This window comes from Glandiceps talaboti, chromosome 20 (genome assembly GCF_964340395.1).
Source record: "Glandiceps talaboti chromosome 20, keGlaTala1.1, whole genome shotgun sequence".
Lineage (NCBI taxonomy): Eukaryota > Metazoa > Hemichordata > Enteropneusta > Spengelidae > Glandiceps > Glandiceps talaboti.
In genome coordinates, this window is record NC_135568.1 from 7,314,915 (window position 1) to 7,327,037 (window position 12,123).

The 12,123-nt window shown below is 33.7% G+C and overlaps 1 protein-coding gene across 6 annotated transcripts in view; it reads right to left on the reverse strand.

Moving 5' to 3' along the window:
* LOC144450478 (receptor tyrosine-protein kinase erbB-4-like) overlaps nucleotides 1-12,123 on the reverse strand; it is a 109,688-nt gene that overhangs the window by 11,949 nt on the left and 85,616 nt on the right. For 5 of the 6 annotated variants that reach the window (XM_078141096.1, XM_078141097.1, XM_078141098.1 and 2 more), the window contains exons 3-10: nucleotides 11,688-11,825; nucleotides 11,288-11,359; nucleotides 10,823-10,941; nucleotides 9,466-9,607; nucleotides 8,037-8,138; nucleotides 2,795-2,921; nucleotides 2,183-2,347; nucleotides 1,540-1,587 (exon numbers count right to left, since the gene is read on the reverse strand). In XM_078141096.1, the coding sequence (XP_077997222.1) occupies nucleotides 1,540-1,587; nucleotides 2,183-2,347; nucleotides 2,795-2,921; nucleotides 8,037-8,138; nucleotides 9,466-9,607; nucleotides 10,823-10,941; nucleotides 11,288-11,359; nucleotides 11,688-11,825 (913 nt within the window). The remainder of the gene's footprint in view (nucleotides 1-1,539; nucleotides 1,588-2,182; nucleotides 2,348-2,794; nucleotides 2,922-8,036; nucleotides 8,139-9,465; nucleotides 9,608-10,822; nucleotides 10,942-11,287; nucleotides 11,360-11,687; nucleotides 11,826-12,123) is intronic. The other variant, XM_078141099.1, reaches the window with a different exon arrangement.

The following is a 12,123-nucleotide window of genomic DNA, read 5'->3' on the forward strand; positions in this document are numbered from 1 at the left end:
GAGTTAGCTTAATCGAATTACTTTAACTGTGTCCCGTAACAATACTTGTGTTCTTATTGTTCCATCTGGTGCATCTAAACTTATTGAGAAATATTCTTCGAAATTCTTTCACACATTATGACTTACTCTTGACATTGTACATGATAAAATCACCCCTCAAGGATGATGAACTTGATGCTAACTTCTAATCACTGGTATCAATACATGGTACTAAACCTGTAGTTCTTTTCAGAATGCTTTAAAAGTCTATCATACAGCTGTACAGACAATTTTCCACTAGAACAAAGTGTTTATCAGTTACAGAAACATTGAGTGAGAGAAAAAAGTACAAGATTTATGTTTGGGTACATACTTGTAATCACTATAGCTACAAAAATGTTTAGCTAGTGTTTAACAGAAGTAGTCACAATGTTGAATCTCTTACTTTTGAGTGAGAACATATATATGATAAAGTTATGAAGAAAAAAATTAATTTCTGTTAGAGGAATTGCAGCTTACATGTACACCTAATTGTACAGTCTACCAAATCTAACATTAGCAAAACAATGAAGTTAGAAATGATAACTCTGTATTCAATTAACACTTGCTTACGCACGCACGCACGCACACACGCACGCACGCACGCACGCACTGACATATACAAAATTACATATACATAAACATAGATTTATACCATAACATACTCATTAACACAAACATAAAAATGTACATAAACAAACATAAAAGTGATACAACAACAAAAAAACAATGAACTATTCCTGCTTTTCTTCAACATTAATAAATCAATGACGACTCTAAACAAATTAGCATTATCATGAAAAATGAACACACTGATGTAGGCAAGTGAAATTTGACTAGAGCATTTGTCAAATATCTTAAAAATTTGCATTTTCTTTATTCAGAAACACAACAAACGTACATACTCTGTGCCATCACAAGTATTGTTGATTTCCGTTTACAACTGCTGACATGAGACTGTTGACAAATGGAACCTGCTATATTTACAAACGGGGAATTTAAAGTAAACAACTTAATTGGATTTATAACACTTATCACAGTATGTTGGAAGTACAGAGACTTACATTACATTTCATTATTTGAGAAGAACAGCTGTATGGCCTCTTTACATAATAGTTCATGTTCACAAACAAATTAGAACTTCCCCTGACATTTCATGCATGCACAAAGAGGCCATAAAACTGTTTTTATCAAACCATGAAATGTAATACAAGTCTCTGCTGTTCCAAAATGCAGTGCCAAACGTTATTATTCCAATTCATTTCTTTGCTTCCCCTGTTTGTAACAGGTTCTGTTTGTCAACGGTCTGATGTCAGGAGTTGTAAATGACAGCCGTGACAAATTTTCTAGTCTAACTGAAAGTAAAGCAATGATTACATGAATGGTTTTACAGTGGCACACATCCACCGTCAATCTTCTCTACTGAGATGGAGTGGACATATTTTTAATATGTTTTGCATGCGGGCATGGGTTTACTGCATAATGACACAAAATGATTCGTTCAGAGAAAAGAAAACTGACCCTGTACTGTCACATTCTGGGTATCTCCGTTTATTAATACCTCCACACCTTGATTTTAAAGTTTAAATAGAATATGAAAAAGTTATTACAATTCAAGAGATTTACGCAAGTTGGATAAAAAAGGGATTTTTTTTTTTCGAGGGGAAAAACAAAATGGCCGACAGAGCAAATAAATTTGACAACTATATTTGCCTAAACAAGCAAACACAGGCATGTAGGTCATTGGTGTGTGAGTGGTGTCAGTATTTGTGATATTGTTAAACCAAGTACTGTTGTGACACTGTGATTTTTAGTGTTTGAGTATTTATAAAAGTGCTGTAGTGTTGAAAACTGAGATATTGTTGTAGCTATGGGCCACTGTAAAACTGAGTGTTGTGGCTTTGGGCCACTGTAAAACTGAGACGGTATTTGTGGCTTTGGGCCTCTGTAAAACCAAACAGGTGCTGTAGAAAAACAAATGCAGCAGTTTAGCACTCAAAGTATTGTTATGCAATCTTACTGCATACCTGACACATGCATTACTTAAGCTATAATTTGTGCGGATCGGATACACAAGAACAGCAAACACACACGTGTGAATAAATAACTCAAAACTTAAAAATGAAAATTGAGCAGAAATCTGTTTAAGTATGGCTATACTCACTCATAGAGATCTCTTCCCGATATTACTTCCAAGTTCCTGAATGCACTTAAGTTAACTTGATTTGCCCCAGCATGTAAAACAGTTAAATGTCCTGTAATCTGTTTAACAGTACTAAACACCTCCAATTCAGTTGGGTGTATACCAATAACACCAAAGAATGGATCACTGAAATAAAGAAACCATAATTATGTTACAATACTTGTATTTTAATGGGTTCACCATGTTTGATTAGAAGTGTGGTTTTTGAACACAATAACAAAATAAAAGTGTTGGTGAATTCAACTTATATCATCAATTACTTTGTTATCGTTTAATCAACTTTGGTCATTTCCATAACTGCAGATCAAAATTTCTATTGAATTTATCAAAGAATTTTTAAAAACACAGAAATTTTGTGCCAATTTTTAAAAATTTCATATTGTACTGGCTTTGTTCCTTTGCACTGATTTTTTGCATGGAATTTATCAAAAAATTATAAATTTTGAATAAAAACATTTTTTTTTGCATGAAAATAAATTTATAATAAATTTATAAATAAATTTATTCTGATAAAATTTAATACATACACAAAAAATTGACATAAAGATGACAAAGTTTATCGTGCTGACTTACCCATCAAAAGTACTCGGTGTAATCATGATGCTTCCATCTATTACGGTACAATTTCTAAACAAGTGGATATTGCGTTCATCTACCTGATCATAACCGTCAAGTTCTGCACGGCCAAAACCTGGGCAAGCTGCACAGAAAGAAAAAAAACCCATTAGCATCCTTTTTTTTGTCTGTAATACAATTAAAATATCTAAGAATATGATGAAAACTAAATGTCAGATTTTCTGTAGTGTTTTTAGTTTTTGTTCGGTTTGTCATTTTTTGTGTGTTAACGTATGTCAGTATTGCGAAGCTAGTGACTACTTTTTTTGAAAATTTACAACTCGCACTTTCACTTGAAAATAGTCAACCTAGAAATTGAACAGTTGCACAGAATTTCTGTATAATGCTTCAGCAAATTCATTAAACTCTTCTGACCTGAAATGATCGTGAATGACAATTTCATTTGTGGGTTCACTGAATTCTGAACGAGCACCTGAAATATTTATCAGTGAATCAATGGCTTAAACATGTCTCCATTTATTCCGGTTCCATTGCTGTATTCTGTGTATTGTTTTTTTTCAATTTGCTAGGTTCTTGTATGATGTACATTTGATGAAGCCCAGACACTTTGATGGCTTAAGTAAAGTGGTGATCAGGGCATTCCCTCGAGAAAAATAAATGCATGTAACACCTCTACACTTTTAGCATCTTAATTTCCAGGAATTCCCAGCAGTGAATCTACAGTGATTAACAAGTGGCTGGTTTCAAAATGTCGGCTGCTTTGAATTCTGTCATTCTGAGTCAAAATCATCAAAAAAATTTCTTTGTAATAAATCTCAATTTATTTCACCTCATATAAAATACGCAGCAACATCATACGATTCTTCGAAGAGATTATCTTTTCTTAGGAATCTAAACTTTTGATCTGTATTGTGATTTCTAAATTCTATTCCCCAGTGAAACACCGTGACTTATGCGACACTTAATTACATGTAAAACAGTTGAAAGAACAGTGGCATTCTCTGAGTTCAAACAGAAAGTCTATTTTTAACTGCAATCAATCGTAAAAGCAATTTGATTTGTCTAGTCCCAAGAAGCCAACTGCTGGCTTAAAATTTGTTTTTTTACGAATTTGTCCATTACGAGTTTCTTGCTTGAGGAAATCCATCTTGTTTTATCCAAACAATGTCACTATCTCCATATTTTAAAATTCTATACCTCAAGGTATTGATTTGAGTCGTTTCTTTCAAGAACGCCCGACAAATTTCAATGAAGAAAAATTGTCGTGTATCAGTAAATTTTGAACAGAAGTTGACAAATTTCGATAAATTTGAAACAATATGTCATAAATAAGCTAATTCTGAAACAGAAATTGCTGCATGTCAGAAAATTTGAACTCTGAACAGAAATTGTCGTATTTTAGCAGTCTTGACAATTCTGCAGTTATTCTCTTAGTATTCGAGACCTTAACTCCCACTGTTTTATTTTAATGAAAATATACTGATTATTTTTTTACCTACTGTCAACGACCTTTTTACATCATCTTTCATTCAAATTCACGTTATACAATAATTGTACATGTTTTGTAAATTTGTCAAATTAACCAAATTCCCAAGAATTCAAGCCTTCTTGACCTATTTTCATCGACCCAAAGTGATTTCCTTTCACACAGCAACCTTTCTCTAATTCACAGTAACACAACTGGCCTTCACACAAGGGGGTGTCTGTGCTTTTAACATTTCACTTTGCAACTGCAAAACTGACTTATCAGTCTAAGTTCATCAGTCTATCTCATCTGAGACTTAATTACAAAATTGGAAAGATCGATATGACAGCCAGAGGACTTTCCTCCGAAGAATTCAATCTTGTTTGGCTATCCAAAAGCTTGTGCCTGTTGCATCACAAGTATCTGATGTGATAATTTGGGAATCTAATTTTGACATCTAATATTTTGAATTCCTTGAACTACACAAACACATACATTTGCTGCTTAAGTACTTACCGACCAAATAACTTATAAATCATTGCCAATAACTCATTCCATCTGTACCTTAAATCAAGCCAGTTTTACTGATTTAGCAGAAAACAGTCTTTGAATTATGCCAGCCACTTTCCTTTCATTTCCATCTGTTTTTGAACATATTTTGTTTTTGCTTTTGAAATTTTGAACAAACTTTCCCACATTATATTCCAAATGCAACAAATTACTTTAATTCCTTGAAATGTGTTTTCAGACGTAAACAAATTTGAATGTTTTTGAATATATACTTCAAGTTAAAATGACTTCTTTTTTTAATAAACTTTTAGTGTCGTTCCGAAGCTCAACAAAATTATCTATACTTCATGCAAGAATGAATGTTCATGGACTCTAGGTTCATACTTAGTAATGAATTTTTACTTGCTGAGTCAAAAAAATCTTTTGGAATTAAGTACACCCCTGAGGATGTTGACGATGCGAAAATTTGGGACATGCTTCCAAGCCATGTTTTGACTCTGTGAGTAGAAATTAAGTAGATACGACCTTTCATGTTTGTCATTTAAAATAAACTTTTAAAGAATATGACAGTCACAGTAATATCAATTTGAAATTTTATCATGATATATGGAAAATATTGTAATAATTTTTTAGTAGAACATAAATGGCTCTGTATCATAACATATCTAATGACACTTAATATGTTAATGATGAGAGTAATGCATGGCACAGAACGCCTGGAATGAATACCAAAGTACTGGATTAACTAATTTAAGTATCTACAAAGCTATTTTGGCCTCATAAAAAACATCTTTAGAATTCCGATAACGTTTTGCATTGTTTCAAAACAGTAGTATGAACTTTGTCAAGGGGGATATGCCAGCTCAATAAAAGTTTACACACTTGCTGGTATTAACTAGTACATGTATGTTTTGCGAAAACACATACTTCTACTTAGTACAGAACACACCCAAAGCCCCTATCCCCACCCACCCACCCAAACCCATCCCAGCTATCTATTCAGGACTTTTTCGCCTCAAGAAGTCGAAGATAGCATAGAGTGACAAGTTAAGGTAGAGATTGACAGCTACGTTGTCTAACAACTCCAGCTGTTCTGGCAATTTTATACACATCCATAAACAATAATCAATATACCACACAAATGGACTACAAAGTATCACCCATTAAATAGAAAAATATTTTCTTATTACTAGCCCTTTGCTATTACAGTCTAATATAAAATCAATAAATACACTGCAAGAGTTGTCAGTGGTTTTACTAATGGTACTATTAGACAATATTGTCACTACAATGTTTGGTTTTCATTCAAAGAATCATTTTAAACACATCCAGGGGCTGTTTGACGAATAAACGAGTGACTTCGTCAATTAATTATGTCGTGTGAGAAGCAAAGTTCTGTGTTATGGTTAATGAATTTACCCGTATGACGACGAACAAAACTCGTGTGGATTTTTTAAACATGAAATCAAATTAAGGAAAGAAAACTTAAATTTTGAAACATTGGCTTAAACATACTAAGTGTTCTCTTTCTGCCAGAGATTTGTTTAGAGTAAATATATTTACCGCACTAGGTTAGCGGTTTAACAAATTATGATATATCTTTCATTATGTGTGCACGGATAGCAACATATTGCATGGAAATACAACAACAGTAAAGTCCTATTAGGACAGGTAATTAGAAATAATCGCTCACATGTCATGAAGTACTGAAAAGCGTCATATCAACTTAGCAGAGAATTAATTCTATTGATATATGGGGGAGACTAATTCAAGGGACAGTCACTTCCTGTTAAGGGAATGATCTGTTCATTGGATATCATCAAAGCTGTTCAAAAATATGTGTACTTGTCTCCGTTTTCGAAATAAACGATTGAGCCAAGGAAAATTAGAATTTATGATCACCAGACATTCATGATTAAGTTAACGTAATCCCTGCACGGTTTGCTGTAATAACAACTATAGATCACATGTGTTTTTAAATCTGCAAGTTGACGTTTAAAACAAGCTAGATTTTCACTTCGATATTTGAGAAGACAATTAATGGCCAATAAGATTTTATTGCGTACCCATACATTTGTCTGTGTGGCAGGAAGTCCTGATTTTATCGGCAGTTTCTATTGCTGGCAGTTCTGGGATGAAAAACAGCTACTATGTTGATGTTTTTATAAATTTCTTGGGGGACGAATATATACAATCAGATGGGCTAAAATTACAGTATTTTATTTATCTTGAGATGGGGGAAATAACTTGTAAATCACTGATGAAGAACAGATGTCCCAGATTTTATTTTTTGGTTTAGGTTTTGACTTGACAGTGAATGCAGTGTTTACCTCCTGGTTGTTTATCAAGGGAACAGAATGTGAACTATGTGTGGATGACATTGAAAACTCCATACTACTAAGAAGTGACCTACATGAGAAGTAGTACCACAGACGTTACAAAAATCACATCCTCTAATTCCCACATTCCATCATATCCTCTCAACAATTTTAAATTGATTTAATAATTAAATGATTATATAAGAGATCTCATTAATAAAATTTGACCTTTCCCAGCTAAGTTTAGACATTTTTCAGTCTATATGCATACTGAAGATAAATAGGCAGTGGAATGTCAACTGTGTCTAACTCAAGCATGCAAATCTAACTGACAGAATTGTTTTTGAGAGCAAAAGGCACAAAGACGTACAGTGAATTTCCTCACAAATTTCCTACAGGTTTAGTTAACCGGAAATATTTCCGATGAAATCAGGAAAGTCTGAGCTAAAAATATCACAAAAGAGTAACTCTGGTTATCTGTTTATCATTTACTTAATAGTTATGTAACTTGTCTGAGGAAATAAGCTTTACTACAAACTGTACATGTACCTTCCATAAAAAGAGCAACTTTCCATTTTCGGCTTTCATTTTTTTTTGGCTCAAACCAAAGTAATAATCCCTAACTAAATGACACCTAAAAATCTTTTACAAGTCATGACTAAAAAACACTGAAGTTCACGGGCTATCGTCAAAACTGCAAAGCCTTAAAAAAAAATGAGACGATGATTTCATTCACAGAGAGAGAGCAAATAAGACAGACCAATAGAACAGATGTCAACTGTTCCATACACATACTCTATTGTTGATGTTTTCGGAGGCCCATGTGGGTTTTGAAGATTTCAATGGGTTTACTGACTCACAATAAAGCTATAGTCAAAAACACCACGGGCTTGCCATAAAGAATAAACAAGTCTATTGAAATAAAAAAATTAACAGGAGTACTTACTTTTGGGGCAAGGTCCTTCGCAAGCTTGGCACACTTTGTCCACTCCAATTTTTCCACTCGGACATGACTTCACACAACTGCTCTGGTCCACTAGTAAATGTTCTACAAAGAAGAACAAAATCCATACCCATTTAGTCCACTGGGCCATGACTGTCTGTTGTTAGACGAGCACCCTTAGTTTTCTAACTATTTTGATTGTCCCACGTCTAATTTTGACCGACTTGGGAGTTCTTGACTATCAATTCACAATGACGTTAGTTAGTAGATCATATACAAACAATGACGTTCGCTGCTCTGATGACCAACTCTTGAGAATGACTTTGGTCATTTGATATGTTCATGGACTGTTTTCCAAACATGGCAAGTGGCAGAGGTCTTCAGCAAGGACCGATAGGGGTTGGGTCACTTTGCAACACACACACAGTTAATGAATAACCACAGGATGAGAGGGTAGGGCACCTAATAAGGCCCGGTGACTCAGAAGGAAATAGGAACTACCAGTACACCACTGGTTTCTATTCCTGCCACTGTCTCACAAGTAGTTCATCACAATCAAATCATAGAATTGTCATCTTAGAATTTTGTTAAATATTTGGGGATGAATTTTTTTTCTATATACAAAAAAGTTCTGTCTTCTTTCAAATAAAACTTTTGTTTTTGTTTTTTTCTTGACAAACTAATTTTTTTTTCATTTGCTTTTTTTTTGGTATATCAATAATTATATAAATACAGAAAAGGAGCCAACAAATGATTTTATGGTGACCCACCTTAACATCACAAATACAACCTGCTGTACACGAGATCTTAAGGAGGTTCACAGGGTATGAAAAAAGTTTAAAATCACCCATAATCTACATAAAATTTTGACACAGACTTAATGAAAGTGTGCTGATGTATCGAGAAAAAAAGATTCTCCAGTGTGAAAAAAAATTCTAAGATTAATAACTTCCACTGAAATCCTTTCATTCCTGTTTCCGTCATCACAACTCCTACATTGTCCAGTGGGAATAGGATTTCTAGCTGACTAATGTAATGGTTTTATACAGAGTTTGAGGTGAGTTCAGAAGACAACATGGTAGAAACTCAGACGAAAGGAAAGGGATGTTTAAATCTAAAACCAGACTTATGGATTTCCAGTGCAATTATGTGTGAAATTAGAACTACCCTAATTTGAAGATAGATATTGTACGTACTAATCATAGCAAACGACTTCTCTATGGTGTGTGGGAAACAAAAAATTTATGTAAAAATATCAAAAATATTCTCAATCAAGTCATTAGCTTAAGTCTTTTTTTTTTCTCTCTTAACTCAAACTTCAGACATGTATCATATCACCTCTTTAAACAAAAACAATTGTTTTCCAACTTCATGAAAAATTTATCAAAAACTACAAAAATTCTAAAAAAAAAAATTTTGTAAAATCTCTTACCTGGGCATTTCTTGACACATTTTGATCCATAGGCATATTTAGCATCGGGATTTGGAGCGTTCTGGAAAGTGACTGGATCATACCTAAACAGATCCGGACATTCCTCCACACAGGCCCCATCATCATCAAACACTCGACATGCCTGTGTAAAATGTAAAATAAAGACAGAAATATTTCAATCTAAAAAACATGTTTCTTTTTTTGTTTTATGAAATGTAGTGTAACTTACGCAAATTAAATACCGGGAGTTTGAATTTATTTTTGAAAACTCCAAAACATAACTGAAGTTTAATATATCTTTTGAAAATATGTGTATCTAAAGATCAAAGGTTACATGATTAAACTGTTATGACATCATAACATGCCTTCACCTTGTAGTTATCTTCAAATCAAATAATTCATGCCCCACCTTATGTATCTCTAACATAAATTGTCTTAAAGTTAATATATGTGTTTTTACCACAACTCTGTTTGTATGCCGATCAATTACAGGGATCAGTACACATACCAGGGATTATATTTCAAATCTTATTAAAACATAGCCTGGCAACATACATATCTCCAAGTGGCTACATTTCATATAGACAGTTATGGTTCATGAAAAATAGCTTGCTAGCTCCTAAGGCAAGTAAAATATCATCAAAACACACCCTTGCAACCCAAATTACAAAACGCACCATTCAACCCCCTTCCTACAAAACCATAACAGACAAAATGTATATACTATAATATACTATTTCCATTTTTTGCAATTTCCGTTGTTTTCCTTCTAATAATGTAACTGATCCTTGTTCAAAACTTATGCAAGTCACAACTCCTTAAGATCGACCTCTCATAGATTCGGAGTCATTGCCATGGAAACAAATGGCCTTTCATGACTGCATCTCGTAACTCAGTGATGACAAAGGTCATGGCAAAGTTCAAATATTAGGATGAAGTGCTTTCTTTCAAGAGAAATGTGACAATACTTGATAAGCCTCTGGCTTTCATTGCTAGTTGAAGTCAAAACCCCTTTAAGTCATGCATCCCTAACCATCGTCTATTAAGGCTGACGAAACTATTTTTAGAAGGAAGTCTGGAATTCTTCCGTCAGCTCTTATAAAGATCTTCCAGGGCACTTCCCCTGTTATGATTGCCTACTTACACTGGCATACTGAAAGCTGCAAGTGGCCTAGATCTTTATAGCCTGCATTGATTTACCTCATTTTAGGCAAAAATAAACTATTCCCATTTATAGAGCAGCAGTATATAAATTTGGGTACCCTATTTTTAGGGGGTTTGGGACAAGTTTATTTTTTTAGTGATTTTTTTTTCAAAAATATATTTATCTTAAAAAAATTAATCTTTCAATACGTACCAAACAGTCTGTATTTAATGGTCCATTGCATCCCGCTGCACAGCTGGCATGGCAACAATCAGGTTGTTGAGGACCATGGCAACGATTATCACACTGATCGGCACACACTAATTTTGTTACTATGGAAACAAAGATTAATACAAATAAGAAACCTTCATCTCAGGGAAAAGATATAACAAGGATAAGATATTCGTTACTAACTTTGAAGACTGATTTGACAAATTATACAATTGGTTGAACTTTTTGAAGTATAAACTGTTCCTGTTCATGAAATTTAGTCAAACGTTTCCTCAACAACAATGCAGTTTTTCCAAAATTTTGTTTCTACGAACATTTTTGAAAGTATATTATAGCGACTTGTAGCAAACTGCAATGGCATATTTGAAGTAATTTTCTTAGATAAGACGGCTTAGGTCCACAACAAGTGAAGGATTCAAGTTGGTGTTTTTCTAAAATGATACTTACATTCTTGACACTGGTCAGGACCTGAACCCCAACAATGGCCTGAACTACATGATGAGTGACATACATCTCCACCTGATAGAAGACAGAAACACAGCGTAAGAAAGGCAAAAAATAGTACTATGGAAATCATGTTATTGACCCTAAATTACACACACGAGACAGAAAACAAAAAATACCATTGTGGAAATAAAGTTAGCGACATAAAATTAGACACAATTTACAACTATCATACCATTCCAATTTCCCCAAAACACAAATGTTCAAAATTTATTTCTAAGTTTATTTGCTTCTTTGTCCAAATACTATGAAATGAATCCAACTTTAAAGTACATGTACTACATATCTCTGATAACTGTAAACTTTTTTTTTTTAACTGTACACTTTTTTTTTTTTAACTTACATGTCACTGCAAATTTCTCGTCTTCTCTTGTATGTATACTATGTGGTGCACCCTCTGGAAGAATATCCGTCCACTCAACTGTTTCCACATAACATAAATCTCGATTATGAGTTATGTTTATGCCACCAGAAAGAATTTCTGTAAAGAGAAAACAAAAGGTTATTATTTTAATGTGATTTCTTTTGCATTACATTCAAATATGAAAGTCCTGTCTCTTCTCACTTCAGCAAAAGCAAACTCTGACACTAGAGGGCGCTACACACCCGGACATACTCAACACTAGAGGGCACTCTTCATGTCCTCCTTCCCATTGCATTAAAAAGAACACAACTTCCGGACAACATAACCTCATTTGTGATAAGGTTACATCCAAACAAAGATAATGTCAATTAATAGTGTCTAGTTACCGGAACCAATTGCTAATTTCTTGACAAAA